Source organism: Apiospora aurea, assembly GCF_038362705.1.
Source record: "Apiospora aurea strain CBS 24483 chromosome Unknown utg000006l_segment0_segment0, whole genome shotgun sequence".
Taxonomy (NCBI): domain Eukaryota; kingdom Fungi; phylum Ascomycota; class Sordariomycetes; order Amphisphaeriales; family Apiosporaceae; genus Apiospora; species Apiospora aurea.
The window spans coordinates 4734474-4750382 of NW_027117393.1; the positions used below are offsets into that span (position 1 = coordinate 4734474).

At 44.3% G+C, this 15909-nt stretch overlaps 3 protein-coding genes across 3 annotated transcripts; 1 reads left to right on the forward strand and 2 right to left on the reverse strand.

The window, feature by feature from the left end:
• Positions 1-6538: 6538 nt before the first annotated feature.
• On the reverse strand, positions 6539-8389 carry PG986_010049 (MFS transporter; the record flags this gene model as incomplete). Its single annotated transcript, XM_066846271.1, has 3 exons — positions 6539-6555; positions 6774-7591; positions 8178-8389. 3 exons carry the CDS (start codon positions 8387-8389, stop codon positions 6539-6541), a joined length of 1047 nt encoding a protein of 348 aa, XP_066698669.1.
• A 924-nt stretch (positions 8390-9313) lies between these two features.
• Positions 9314-11189, reverse strand: PG986_010050 (uncharacterized protein; the record flags this gene model as incomplete). Its single annotated transcript, XM_066846272.1, has 3 exons — positions 9314-10568; positions 10645-10845; positions 10909-11189. The coding sequence occupies 3 exons, from the start codon at positions 11187-11189 to the stop codon at positions 9314-9316; spliced, it is 1737 nt and encodes a 578-aa protein (XP_066698670.1).
• Positions 11190-14301: 3112 nt separating this feature from the next.
• Positions 14302-15878, forward strand: PG986_010051 (uncharacterized protein; the record flags this gene model as incomplete). The annotated part of the gene is made up of 4 exons (XM_066846273.1): positions 14302-14421; positions 14503-15314; positions 15387-15502; positions 15568-15878. The coding sequence occupies 4 exons, from the start codon at positions 14302-14304 to the stop codon at positions 15876-15878; spliced, it is 1359 nt and encodes a 452-aa protein (XP_066698671.1).
• Between the last annotated feature and the right edge of the window lie 31 nt (positions 15879-15909).

Genomic DNA, 15909 nt, shown 5'->3' on the forward strand with positions numbered 1-15909 from the left:
GACTTTTTAATAATCGATTCTTCGGTTAAAACGCGTTTAAAAATTTAATTATCGTCGTACGAAATTAAAAGCCTAATTAACGCTAACGCGTCCCGCGTCGCGTAAATTAAGTAATCGATTCGCTATATTTTTAACACTATTTATTCGAGGCGAAAACGATCGCGAATTTAAATTAATTATATATTATACGATTAATTACTTTTCGAAATTCGTAAACTTTTACATTAACGATTACGTATCTCGTCATAAAATATTACCGCGACGCCGGTAACGTAAAATTATATAGGGAATATTATATATTCGTACTACGGCTCGTACGCGTAATTTAAGGTTTTTTAAAACGCTTAAAACGCTAATTATATATCGTTTTCTTTTTATTAATTTATTATCGTGGGTAGTAAAAATATAAAGCATAAAATATAAATTGTACGGAATTAAAAGAAAGTGTTCAATTAGACCGTATGTTTAATTAGACCGTGGATTACGTTATTATTAATATAAATATAGTAAAAATCATCGAGGTATTCCCATAATAAGTCGTTAATAAACCTTTAAAAAGTAAATAGTCCGTTAATTAGCCCGAATAAAAAAACTTTATATTTATACGCTTCGTAACGGGTTCGAAAAATCGTTAAGTTTTCGTCTTTCTTTTTTAAACGGATTTTATAAAAAGCTTACCGGATATTAATTTTAATATAAATTTTTACCTTAATTATTTTATCGAGGGTTTCCTCGATTAATAATAATAGATATCGGTTTTTTCGCGTAATAGCGTTTAGTTTTTAAAAATCCACGTAAAAACGAAGTTCGCCGTTATTTTTAAGGGCTATAAGTACCGGAGCCGCCTAAAGGGCGTTGCTCGATATAATAAAGCTTTTTTAGAGGTTCTTTAAGATATATTTTCGGGTTATAATAAGCTTTTTTAGGGATATTTTATAGAGTAAACTATAACCTAGGTCGTTTAATTTTATATCGTCCGTTAATTTAATTTAATAATTTATTAATCCGCGGTGTTTAATTAATTTATCGGATTATATTTTATTAAACATATAATAAAAATCTTTATATACTTTAAATATTATTTCTTCTACTTTTTAGCGTAGCTTATTTTCGTTCTTAGGCAAAGAGTTATTTCGAAAGGTCTCTTTTTTTAAATAAACTTATCGATTTAGTAAAAGGTAATTTTATAGATTTAGTACGAGTCGTTCTTTTTATACTCCGATAAAAACTTAAAGCGTTTAGAATTACTATATCGGGCACTCGTTAACGGTATTAATTTATAACGTCGCGGGCGAAGCGATAAAATCCGCGCTTATCTTTTTAATTATAATAAGGCGCACGTTTTAACGTTTATTTACAATTATTACCGAATTACTTTAGTTTTCGTAGTTTATCGTTAAAATTACGCTATATTTTAATTACTCTTTTATTTAGTCGGTAAGTAATACGCGGACGGATTTTCGAAATTTAAATTTCTTTTTTTATAGCGGAGGGATTAAAAGTATTAAATAACCGCGTACCTTCCCTTTACGTAAAATAAGCTCTTAACTAAAAAAATCGGCCGTCTCGTTTCCGTTTATTTTTCTTAATTTAAGCTTTTAAAGCCTTATTCTTAGCATCCGTATTTTTCTAATAGCTTAAATATCGTAGTAATATACCTACCTCGTTTATCGGTATATCCGTATTTTTAATAGGGTTTTAATTATTAAAATAATTTAAATAGCGAGTTTTCGGGTAAATAACGACGTTATATTTTTCGAACTATTTTCGTTTAATAATAAGATTATATTTTATATTAATTATTACGAAAAGGATTAGCCTAGTATTCGGTAGTAAATTCGTAAATTAACGAATATTATTATATTAAAAAGTTAAGAAAGTTTATCGTCGAAACCTTTAATTTCGTAGGGTTAAAAAACGGTTATTCGCCTCGTATTTAATTATTTAATTATTTTACCCGCGAAGTTTACGTTTATAAATAAATAACCGAATATTTCCGTATTAACGAGTATTACGGTAGTAAATAACGATAATTTATTATTATTTATAATATATTTAAAGGTTAAAAATGTTTTTTAATTAGTTTTTATAAAAAATCGAATAATATCATTATTAAATTATTTTTAACGGTAATTAATATTTATTTTAAGAAAAAGTCCTTATTCTTTAGGATTAATTTTTAATTCTTTCAGCTCGGCGAAGGCTTAATTAAGTTTATAATTATTAAAAAGGAGGTTAAGCGACGCTCTTTCGTATTTCCAATGAATCTCGTTAATGTCGATAAGTTTACGTCCTTCGGTATTATATTGCTTTAAGGGGTAATTAGTTTTTTAATAGTTAATTTAATAATAATTAAAATATCGGTTTTTTTTATTAGCTTTTAAAATTTTTTAACGGTAATAAGAGAAAGGTAAGTCTTAATCGAGGAGATACTTGCCTACGGGGTAGGCTTAATAAAGGTAAATGTTTTAAAAGTATTAGTTTTATCGTTCTTATTATCGGAATTATTTTTACCCGTCGATAAGGAAGAGGGCTTATTAAATCGCTTTTTTTTTTCGTTCGCGTTTACGAAGCTTTAAATTATCTATTTATAATACTTAGCGTAAACGTTAAAATTAATAGTTTCGTCGAAATATATCGTAATAATAATAATTATAACGCGGGGTATAAGTTTATTATAAAAGCTTTCTTTTTAAAAAGTATAAAGGAGTTCTTTTTTTCCGGCTAATTTAACGAAATCGGAAAGAAACTTCTAATAGCCGACTAAAAAAATTATTTCCATTTAATTATACTTTTTTTTATCTTTTCGCGAAAAGTATAATCGAAATATCGCTTTTAAAAATAGTCGAAGAGTTCGTCGGTAGTAATAATACGATTAAAATAGTAATCCCGGAGAAAAAGTAGAAGTTTATAAGTAATATCGCTTTTTACGTAATTACGAATAACGTTAAATATTTAGTTATTAAAAAAAATAGTCGATATTTTTAATTCGTATATTTTTAATTTAATAGAACTAAACTTCGAAAAGAATTTTATCCTTATTTTTATCGCTATGAAAATCGTTAATTTTAATTTTACGACTTTTTTTATAGCGAGTACTTTTATTATTAATAATTATAAAGAAAGTATTATTATATTTATTTATAATTAGTCGGGTAACGGTAATATAATCCACGGTCTAATTAAATACACGGTTCAATTAAACACTTTCTTTTAATTCCGTATAATTTACATTTTATGCTTTATATTTCTACCACTTATAATAGTAAATTAATAGAAAGAGAACGATATATAATTAGCGTTTTAAGCGCTTTAAAAAGATTCTAAATTACGCGTATAAGCCGTAACGCGAATATATAATATCTCTTATATAACTTTATATTACCGGCGTTATAGTAATATTTTACGACGAGATACGTAATCGTTAACGTAAAAGCTTATAAATTTCGAAAAGCAATTAATTATATAATATATAATTAATTTAAATTCGCGATCGTTTTTACCTTAAATAAATAGTATTAAAAATATAATAAATCGATTACTTAATTTATACGACGCGGGACGCGTCGGCGTTAACTAAGCCTTTAATTTCGTACGACGATAATTAAATCTCCGGACGCGTTTTAACCGAAAAATCGATTATTAAAGAGTCTTTTATAAAAATACCGACGCGTATCGCGCGTGGTTTACTTTTATACGGAATATAATTAATAAATATAGAATTTAAAAAGAGGATATATATAATTTTAATAAAACCGGGTTTTTTATAAGTTAAATCTCGTTTAAAATAGTCGTAATTACTTTCGATTAACGCGGAAAGCTTAAGGTAATATAGTAAAGGAACCGGGAATAGGTTATAATAATATAGGGCGTTAAATTATACGGTTACGCTATCCTTTCGTATATTATTTTTACCGGGAAAACGTATCTCTTTTTTAGTACGAAAACAGTTTATTGTCGAAAAATTAAGTAATTATAGTTATTAAAAATAGCTGGACTATAAATAAAAAAGGTAAAGACTAGATTCGATATTTCGATAAATATATAAAGTTTCGTACGAAGGGTACTTATTACCTATTAATCCTTAACGGTTATAAGAGCTACCACTTAATAGCTTTCGAGCTTTATTATAAAAAAACTTAATTATTATATTTTGTATACCTTTTTATTCGTCGTATAAACTTTAGCCTTTTAATGTCGGCTATTTTCGTACGTTAAAAAAGGCGTATAAGAAAGAAATTAAAGGTTTTATACGGGCGTATATTACCTATATCTTAAAGGAGGATTTTCTACTAGCGTTTTTAAAAGCGTTTTAAGTAACTTTTACCGTTTTAAATATATAAGGAGGCTTTTAAGGGACCGGACTCGTCCCGTACGATCCGGAATATATTATTTCATAGTTAAATATAAAGTTATATACTCTAATACCTCCGGGGACGTTTTTCGGCCTACTTATTCCTTAGGAATTAAAAACCTTAAATAACCCGATTAAGGCCTAATTTTAAACCGAATACATTCGAAACCGTATTATATAGCATTAAAATAGCTCTTTAACGTCGATTTTAACTAGACTTAATTAAATTATAAAAGGTATAACGTAGGTAATATACCGGCTCGCTCTTTTAAAGGGTAAAGTAATTATACTATAAGAGGTAAATAAAATATTTAGCCGGCACCGCCGTACGAAAAAAAAACGGCTATAGGATAAAGGATTACTTCGTATATAAGCTAAAAAAAACCTACAGTTTTAAAGGGACGTTAATAAATAATTATAAAATAAATTACGCCGGAGTAATAATTATATAAAAAGGCTTAAAACGCGCCCGCGACGCTATAAAATTTATAGGGAGCCCGGGTATAATACGCGTACCTATTAAAATAATGTAAAAATATTTAAAAAGGAGGATTCCGATTGATTTTAATATATTAAATGCGTTGTGGTGGAATTGATTTATATTTCGTTATACGAGGCCTTGGAAAGTATTTAATTGGACCGTGTGTTTAATTAAACCGTGGATTACGTTAATTTAAGCGTTATATAGTTATTTTAATCGGTTCGTCGATTCGATATTAGTTTTTATAAGGTTAATAGTTAAGTCGTTTATAATTACTTTTATTTATTCCCGGGTAATAATAGCTTTATTATAAGCTTTAATTAATTTTTTAAGGTAATTTTTAACGAGTTAAGTTTACTGTTTAATCCGTTAATTTTAAGCTGTTTTTTTATTAAGTTCTCGCTTTTATAAATATCGTAATAGTCGAAAAAAGGGAGCAAAGTTAAGTGTTTAGTTTAAATAGCGGTTAATTTTAATTAAAAGTTTACTCGGCGGGCCTTAACGTAAAAATTAAACATTTATATTATACGGGCATAACTTAATAAAAATATAAATCGTATTTTTTAAAATAATTCGTTTAAATTATTATATATTTTTTTAAACTTGTTAAAGGCGATAAGTCCGCTTTTAAAAGGTTATTTAACTTTTTTAATTTTAATTTATAAAGTAAAAAAAAGGTAGCTTTATTACCGTTACGGGTATATTAGTTAAATAAAGTGTTTAATCGAGCTTAAAAATTATTACCGTTTAAATCGTTAATTATAGTGTTATATTATAAGGATTAAGCCTCTTTTTATAGTTATCCGAAGTCGGCGAGGGTATAAAAACTTTATTCGTTTTTTACGTTATCGGGGTTATTTTAAGCGGTTTATATTTATTTAATCTCTAGGTTAATTAATAGGCTATATCGGTTTAAGGATTAGCGGAAAAGGCGAGTTAATTTTTTATCGAATTCCTTAGGTTTATTAATAAGTTTTACGAAGGCGTTTTAATTAAAACGTATATATTATTTAGTTTCCGCTTAAAAGGCGCGGTCGTTTTCATTACGCGCTATAGCGCGTTTATATTAAAATAAATCGTTAAGTATTAAAAGGTTTAGTATTAATTAATTAATATTTATTTTTTATCGTACGACGGCGAAAGTAATATTAATTAATTCGAATAGTTAAGTAAAATATTATATTACTAGATAATAAAAGGGGCGGTCGTAAATAGTTACGTAATTAGGTTTTTATAAGGCGGGGCTATAAATAGGTTTTAAAATAAATAGAATTTACGACGAAGAGAAAAGGAAAGAGAAAATCGAGCTAAGGCCGATGCGGCAGATCGGTTTTAATAACAAGGTAGTGGGGCTAATATAAGGTCTCCACACTAACTAGCGCATAGGCTAACGCACTATGTTACTTATATTATATTAAAGTTAACTTTCCTTCCTCTTTTTTTCTTTTCCTTTTTAGCTTAATATATTTTAATTTCACTTAACTAGCTAATTTCGTGTATATTACCGATAACGCTATATAACTCTTAAAGAAAAATTTATTTAAAAATAAAATCCGTAAAGATTTTATTAAAGTAATAATTTTTCATATCGATAAAATAAATAGTAAATATTAAAATATAAAAGTATTACGTAATAAAAATAAATAATAAAAAATATATTTAAATAATAAAAATCTTTAATATAAAAATATCCCTTTAAATACTTAATTAAATAAAATAACTATTAAAATATAGTTTTTTTATTTATATACGTTTAATAAGAAATTACTAGCGTATAATATAAAAATAATCTATTTAATTTATTATTCAATTTTTAAGTAACATTTACTTAAAGGGTTAACGAAAGAGGGGGGGCGGTCAGCCGATAGGGGTTGCATCTTATCTACAGAACATATCTAAACCCAACAGCCCTCTCGTCAATATCACCATGCCCCGTACCACCACCAGCCGTCACATTGCCCTCTGAATCAATGGTCTCCCGAGCCTCAAGCTTCCGGTTCTCCCGCGCGAGCACCACGCGCACCGTCAGCGCGAGGAACGCCGTGAAGAGCGCGACGGCAGCGGTCCCCGCGCCGCCGGGCAGGTACCGGGGCCCCTGGGAGGCCGGGTACATGTAGGGCCCGTAGATGTTGGCGCAGTTTCCGATCATGTTGGCGAACGAGATGCAGACGCTACGCTTAACAAGGGGACGGGGGAAACTGTTGGACACCCAGGCCAGGATGATCTGATACGCGGCGACAGCGCCCATGGGCATGAGGAACATGGCGAAGAAGCGGACGGCCGTGTTCAAGGTGGAGACGACGATGACGTTGCCGATGACGGACACCATCATCAGCGCGATGATGTGCCAGCTGCGTTCGCGGAAGCGGCCCGAAGTGTAAGTCACGACCAGTGACACTAAGAAAGTACCGATCCAGATGGGCGCCGTGATGAGCAACGTCTCGACGTTGCCGAAACCCAGCGTCTTGACAATGGCCGGGAACATGTACTGAAAGCTCTGCGAAAGCAGCGAGGCGTGCTGCAGCAAAGTAAACAGGTACAGCCGCGGGTCGCGGAAAGCCAGCTTGACGCCCTCCTTGAGCGTGCTGGCGCCGGCGCTGTCGGCCTCGCCCGTGTCGTCAATGAGCCGCCATTGGGCGTACGCCTGCTCTTCGCGCGAGAGCCACTTCGTCGTGGCCGGGTAGTTGGGCAGGATGAAGATGGAGGAGAGGGCGGCGGCGACGGTGATGGAGCCTTCGATGATGAAGAGCCACCGCCTATTACCCGATCAGTCGCTATGACAACCAGAATACGATCCAGGGATTCCACTTACCACCCCGCAATCCCGTGCGCCCCGTTCAGGTTCCCCAACACGCCCGCCCCAATCAAACCCCCAAACGAGTTCGCCAACGACGACCCCGAATAGAACCAAGCGATGCGATGTGCCATCTCAGAGCGCGTGTACCACGAACTCATGAGAAACACGGCGCCCGGGAAGAAGGGCGCCTCGGCGAAGCCCAGCATGAAGCGGGCGGCGACGAGCCCGCCGAAGCTGTGGGTGGCGGCCTGGCAGGCCGAGATGACGCCCCAGACGGCCATGGCGATGCCGAGGTACAGCGACGGCCGTACGCGCGTCAGGGCCAGGTTCGACGGAAGCTGCATCAGCAGGTAGCCCACAAACAGGATCGACGTCGCGAGGTTGAAGTCGGTGCCCGTCATGCCGAGGTCGGCCTCCAGCGTGCCCAGGCGGGCTTGGGAGAGGTTGCTATTGGGGATGTGTTTTAGTTACACGTCCTTTGGCATTCTGTGCCCGACCCCTTTTGTAGGCCAGGACGGATTGAAAGGCAAGGCAGATGGACTTACTTCCGATCGAGAAAGTTTAGCAGATACATGAGGACCAGCACGGGCAGCAGGTGCCCGTCGACCTTCCGCAGCATCTTCTTTGTCATCAGGTGATGCCATTCTTCTCCCGCCGACGCGAATTGACGGAACAGAGCCTCGTCGCTGGACGAGTCCAGCGGCTTCTGATGCTCCACCGTCGCAGCATCTGCCTTTTCTTGCTCGATCGGGTCCATTTTGAGCACGCGTTGGATGTGATGAAAGCCGTAGCCAGCCAATCTAAGATTGTCGAGGTGTTTGTTCAAAGCTACCCAGCAGCAAGAACAACACGATGGTGAAAGAAGAAGAAGGTCGGAGCAGGAAAGATTACATTCGATAGATCTTACATAAATAAAACATCTAGATAAAGGCTTAAGCGAGCCCCGTCTCCGGCAGTTCAACTGGGCGGGAAGAAATCGGTCTTTCGTCACTCTCCATAACCTCACCAACCCCAGCCGGCGCGATCAGCCACTGGGGTGCATGGTGCATCTCATAGCCTCGGGGTATGTAGTAGCGAGATGGCGGAGATGCGGGGGTTATGGAGACACCAAGTCTCTTCAATGTTGGGGTAAGACGCTGTAAACTGGGGATGATGGAGACAGTGCCAGCACGATGGCTAGTACGGAACCATCGTTTCGAATGTCCTGGCTCTCCTTGCCGCTCTACAGTAACAGCCTGGCGTCTTACCATCCATCCGTCGCGGGTCCGATGTGCCTCCAGTGAGTCTCTTGTCGTTGCCGGTCTGAGTTGCCGTGGTGGGCACCGGGTGCCGCATCTACGTAGCAATCATGGCAGCATGGCTTTCTTCCATGACCGGAAATAAGCACGTTCCATTGCCAACTCGTTAGTTTATCAATGCCCGCGAATCGCTTCTACTTTTTGGACTGTCGAAGTGGGCTGGTGCAGGCTCACGTACCGGATCGATGCTGAAGCTATTGACTAGAAGACGCAGGAAATAAAACATTGCAAGGACTGTATGTCCCCCAGCCAAGAAACAACGAGACATCCAGAAACGATGGCAACGTGAAAAGCGAGCAAACGTGTATTAATCGTTCAATCTCAATGGGTATCATCAACTTCATAGAACCCTCATGCCTTGCGCCGCCTCCTCATACCTATCTCTACGAGGCCCTGCACATGCGCCCATCCGCCGCCACATTCCACGCATCACTGCCCACCGTCCGGATAGCATAAAACCGGCCCTCGGGATCCCACTTCCGCTTGATCTGGAGCAGTCGGTCGTAGTTGTCCCCGAAGAAGGCCTGCTGCCAGTCGGGCTGGTGGAAATCGGCCTCGTTGACGTACGCGCCGGACCCGGGCGTGACGGCCTCCATCTGCGGCACGAACTCGTCCGTGATGCGGCGCTGCGCCTCGACCATGTCGGCCCACGGCGCCGTCTCGTCCCACGCCATCGTCAGCTGCATGTGCACGCCCGTCGTGCGCCAGGCCGGGTTCACCGCGTTCGCGCCGGCGGCGCCGGGGTATTTCGCGGTGGCGTTGAGCGCGTCGCCGACCGCGAGCACGCCGTGCTGCGTCAGGTTCTTGAGCACGGCCTGCAGGCCCTCGTTGTTGTTCTCGAGCACGGAGCGCGGGATCATGCGGCTGCCGAAGTTGTACTCCTCGACGGCGACGTGGCCGTAGGGCAGGGGGCCCATGTAGGTGTCGTAGTGGTCGCGGTAGCGGTGGGTCGAGTAGCTGACCTTGTGCGGGATCTCGAGCTCGTTCAGGGCCGCGACGAAAGGGGCCAGCACCATGTCCCGGACGTAGTCGCCCGTCGAGTTGTAGACGGTCACGGGGTTCACCACCAGCACGCTGCTGGCGACGTAGTAGACCACCATGGCGCCCTGGTCCGTCATCCCCGGCAGCAGCTCGTGGAACCGCGAGACGGCCTGGTAAAACTTGTCTTGGGTGGTGGAGGCGGCGGCCATCTGCAGCGTGGCGCCGCCGACATCCAGGTTGGGGTGGGCGCGTACCGTCATGGCGGTGACGACGCCGAAAGTGCCCGGGCCGCCGCCGCTGAGAGCGAAGTAGAGGTCCTCGTTCTCATGCCGCGACGCCGTGACGACGTCTCCCGAGGCGGTCACGACCTCAAACTCGAGCGTCTGGTCCGCAGCCAGGCCGAAGGTGGTGGTAAGCGCCGAGTGACCGCCGCCTTGGGTGTAACCGCCGGCAATGCCGACGGTCGGGCACTCGCCGCCCACGACCACGAGGCCCTTGGCATGCGCAGCCTCGGTGGCCTCGTAGCCGATGACGCCGGCGCCGAACTTGACGGCGGGGCCCTGGTAGAACTCGTCGGACCAGTCGGAGAACTCGATGTTCTTGAGGTACTGGGTCCAGATGGCCAGGGAACCGGCGCCGGTGGAACGTCCCAGGAAACTGTTGATCGAGGTTAGATGAGGCTAGGGGCAACTTCCTCTGACTCGTCTTGAGACTAATTATAGAAAGCACTTACTCATGGCCAGTGTTGCGGATCACAAGGCGGATATTGTTGGTCTTGGCGAACGCAATCGCTGCTTGGACATCCCCCTTGCCGGTGACGTTGACAGCATACGCAGCGTAGTTGCCCAGCAGGCAGGGCTGAGATCTCGGGGTGAACGGATCGCAACTCTGATTGGCGAAGAAAGGTTGCATCACTGAGGAAGACGACGGTATGCTGTCGTTGGTATCAGTCCCGTGTCTTGGCGTGCGTGCATTTCTCGGATCGTCCTCGACTTACTGGGTTTGTGGTAAGGACCATCCATTCTGCAGGGCGGCGCAAGCCTCGGCATCGTAGGTAGGGTCATGGCAAGGCGAGCCTATCGGCACAGTTGCAACCAGTCTGCCGCTGACAGTCGAGTTGAGGGTCGACCACGTGTCAGCCGAAGGCCAGCATGCATCTCCCGGCAGGCAATAGCAGCCAGGCGCGGCGTCGGTGCTGCGCGGGATATACGGAGTGGCGGCGGCGGCAACCAGAGCGGCCGACTGCCAAGTCGCCAACAACAAGGTGCTGGGCCTCATGTTCACCTTGTGTGGATAGGTGATGAACCTTGAACTATAAAGAATGACAGATCACAAGAAACACACCCGCAGAAGGTACAAAAAGAATGACTCGGGTAAGATGTCTATAACAGGACTGCACTGGGTGGTGTAGGACGAAAGGGAAGGACCAGGTCGAAGGCTGGCCCTTGTGGTTCATTAATTATATTCCCTCTAAGCCTTACGGACGAGGGTCTCGTATCCTCCCCCGTTGCGAACTAATACTAGCTGAAGACCGCATGAAGAGCTGGAGATTGGGCGTCGTGGAGATAGCAGGGTCGGAATGGCGATCCCTCCTCTCTGTTGTTAGCACCGCCATCCGGAAGATCCACCCGACCATGCATTCGGGACGACGACTGGCAGGTCCAGAGCGGACATGGCTTCCCAAGCTGGCTTCAACCCGACCAGAAGCAACTCACATGCAATGACAACTCAGATTGGTGGCGGCGATGGTATTCAGTCGCCCCGACGCAAAGGACGGAATTGCTGTAATGTCGTTGCGATTAGCAGCAGTCCAACGACGGAGAACGTGGGAGTGGGGGAGGGCGATGAAGCATCATCCAAGGCCCAATCTACGGCAACGGGGCACAGCAACCCAAGCAAGGTCAGGTCAGGAGTCGGGTCGTCTCATCCGTTCCGACCCAAGCTAGTGCCAATCGTGAAGCTGTGCCGCAACACCTGTCGACGACCATTGATGAACCAGGGGTGGTGACAAGCAAGGTGAGAAGCGATATCGATAGGGCCAGATGGGCTTGGCGGACGCACCCAGCACCTAGCGACGCATGCCGCCTAGTGCTGTATTTTCCGCTGGAGAACGCGCAGCGGCCCTTGCATCAATTGATTGCAACCTTACCTAAGTCGACTCTGAGGCTCTTTCACCGTTCGGCAAATCCTTTTGCAGTCAGCGGCAGATCAACAGTCGTTCGGCAATGACGCCGAAAAAGCCGTCGTCCGCTCAACGGTGCATCCAGACCCGTACGGAGCAGCAGGTTGGGAAGAGTGCCCCGAGTGACAGCTGGCCGTCATCCCATTCTAGACTCTACAATAGTTCATCATCACGTCGCATCGTTTGCCATCGGATAAATGCCTACCTGGCTGGGCTCACAGGAAGTTCATCCCAACTGGGCGATACTACGAAGCAGTACAACATCACTAGGGGAAGACATGCAGGTGATATCAACGGCCTGCGGGTTTGACCTGACTGCTTTGGAAAGTCGCACATGCGAAGGTAGGTAGATGGATACCATAGATACCTTCCCACATAGGAAGCCGGACCCGGCATCTCCAGCCTCTTGTAGCCATCATAGAGCTACTTGTTATTTTGAATGGGAATATGGAATAGGCCCTTTCCCTTTTCTTCTGAGATCAGGCATGGGATGATCAAATTGATGGGCTTCCTCACTGCCACTGAGCTACTGAGCTAGAAACTGGCTGGGGACCGAGGGACTTCCTTGGCATTTTGGCGCTCTGCCATGGGCCACAGCCACAGGCAACGCATTGACCCCCTGACCAGAAAGAGAAGGAGGTCGTTCCAGAAATATTAACTGGGCAGGAACGAGGGGCCCTCCTGCAACATCTAACCTAAGCCATTGCGCCCAGCCAAAGCCAAGTCAAGTCACCCTCTTCTCTTGGCTCGCTTGCGTCGTTCCGTTCAATCTTCAGAGCGTGGGAAGTCAATCATGAGCATGTGCCCAATGGCGGGCAACCCGGAGCCAAGCCCGGTCCCTCTCAATCTGTCTGCTTCCCCGGACGCTAACTAAACTAACATCTGGGCCTCCCAAGGCCTCCTCCAAAAGAATTGACGTTGCAATGCCGGTGTTTGAGATGCCACCTCTCTCACGAAATGCACCAACGTCAGATGCAGAGTGAACCAACCACCATCGCTATATTCCCATCAACATATATCTCCATTGGAGTGCACTCGTCTCAAGTCGACAGATTTGGTCATGTCACGCTGAGGAATCCAACTAGCCCCCGTCCTTGACACGTTGTAGGGCGGCCTTGACCTAGCCGACATGAAATATTCTCGGCCAAAGCGTGATCAGAATTAGACAACATGACCCGCCAAGAGATGTCAACGGGCCCTGGCGCTCGTTGACTGTCAACTTTTGATCGGAGCATATTTCTGCCATCGGTGCTGCTGATCACTTCGGGAAATATTTCCTGGCCTGCTCGTCCGTCGCCCGCTCATGACCCAACACGATCTCAAACACAGTCCATGCTCGCGATCGAGGCGGATAATCTCTTCGGGAATTTTTCATCTTCGATTGCAAATTTCCTCTGCTCTTTTCGAATTGACGAATGAAATGTGAAGCCGACCCTACCAAGCAGCTGGGTGGCCGGAGTGTGGCCGACCGCTGTAACCATCACTAGCCCCGTTGAGACTCGACGCTGAACATTCATGCACGCCATGGACATGGCACCTCGGCCTGCGCGCGCACTCGCTCGCACACAGGAGGGAGAGGGGGGCACACCTGCATCGAACAGGACACACATGAGTATCCACCACGTGAGAAATGTCCGCGATGCGTACCACGATGCAGCCAATCAGTGACTCGAGGCCCTGTGATTCATCCCCGTTGTCCCTGCCCGGGCCTGCCAGGGGCCCAAACAATACGATGCTCTATACGACTACCTACCTAGAGCGATCTAGCCATGCCGATGTCGTGACATGGATAGGTCTCTTCGAGGTGGATATCCATCGCCCCCGGCACTATCAACTTGGAACCCAGCCCTGAGCAGCCTATAAACAGCGTGAATACAGGCGCCACAAAACTTCCAAGGCCGGAGAACTGGTAGTATTCGTCTGATAATACCGGCGCAATAATACTACGCAAAGATCAGATATCTCCTCGTTTTCCCCTGCAGCCTGTCTTGCTCCGAAAGCAACAATGTACATGGCGATCTAGATGATTGCCTGAGATCAAAGTTCGAAACCTCTACGCTGGCGTAGAAACTGGAGTGCTATATCTCGACCCTTCCCTGCCTGTGGGACTCGCTTTCGAAAAGAAGGATCTACAGTTGTTTTCTTTCCGAAAATACTTTAGCTCACCCCCATCCTCTATCCTCCTTGCCTGTGGACGAGATCTGCAGCATGAGGCTATCTTCTAGACTTGCCCTGTTCGTGGGCCTTGGGTGTGCCGCTGCTCAGGCACAGCAGGCTACCGGCTCATCAGGCGCCGCCAAGCTCCTGAACGAGCTGCCACCCTGTGCTGTAAGTCTTGATGCCCTCGATATGTCTTGAAGTTGGGCGTCGCCATGATGATATGAACTCCGTCGCTAACACACTCTGTAGCAAGGATGTCTTCTTACCGCCGTCTCACAATCGCCATGCGCACCTGGGAATCAGACCTGTCTCTGCACGAACGCGCCATTACAGAACAGCGTCACCGCTTGTGTTAGCGCTAGCTGTACCATCAAGGAGGCGTTGTTCACCAAGAACCTCACGGCAACCAACTGCCACGCGCCGGTCCGCGACAAGGCCGACCTGTACAACAACATCTCCATCATATTCGGGGTACTATCCGGCTTCTTCGTGCTTCTGCGGCTGGCCTTCAAGCTGTTTATCATCAAGACCGACCTTGGTCTCGACGACTGGGCCGTCCTGGTCGCCGTCCTCGTTGGGATCCCTAGCACCGTGATTAACGTCCACGGCGTTTCACCGAACGGGTTGGGAAAGGACATCTGGACGCTCCGTGCCGACCACATCACTAACTTCGGCAAGTTCTTCTACATCTTGGAGATTCTATACTTTACCCAAGTCTCGTTGGTGAAGCTATCGCTCCTGTTCTTTTACATGCGCATCTTTCCCGGGCGTGGCATCCGCCGGCTGCTCTGGGGCACCGTGGTGTTCAATTGCCTATTTGGGCTGTCCATTTCCCTCGTCGCCGTCTTTCAGTGTCAGCCAATCGCCTTCTACTGGGAGAAGTGGGATGAGCTTCATGAGGGCACCTGCTTCGATATCAACGCCATGGGATGGTCCAACGCCGCCATATCCATCGCCCTCGACATATGGATGCTGGCTATCCCGCTGTGGCAGCTTAAGTCACTGAAGCTGCACTGGAAGAAGAAGATTGGGGTGGCAGCCATGTTCATCGTCGGCACTTTGTAAGTCATTTATACCCCTCCTCTCCAATGCTCTACACTATAAGGGGTCTCTAACATATAATTCTCGTACAGCGTTACTATCGTCAGTGTCCTTCGTCTCCAGTCACTCGTTCTCTTTGCCGAGTCCCATAACCCTACATGGGATAATTTCGACGTGGCCAATTGGTCCACGATTGAGATCAACACAGGTACGGATCCCCGCTCTTGGGCCTTCCCTTCATGATATACGACTGTGACTGACTTGCATCAAAAGGCATCATCTGTGCTTGCATGCCATCCCTTCGTCTACTCCTCGTCCGACTCTTCCCCAAGGTGCTCGGTGGATCCACCAATGCGAGGTCTCAGTACCACATGAGTGGTGCAGACCCCAATCGCAACAACACCAGAGGCGGGACCAAGAACTCCAACCAATCGCAGCGAGACGGGGGCATCCTGTACTCCAAGTCATACACCGTCGAGTACCAGAAGGATCACGACGAGGCCAGCTTGGTCAGGATGGACGACCTGGGGCCGAAAGGTGTTGTCAGCACGACGTCATCCCGACTTAGCAACGGATCATTCTAAACTACACTTGTTGTCGAGCACCATTCATTTG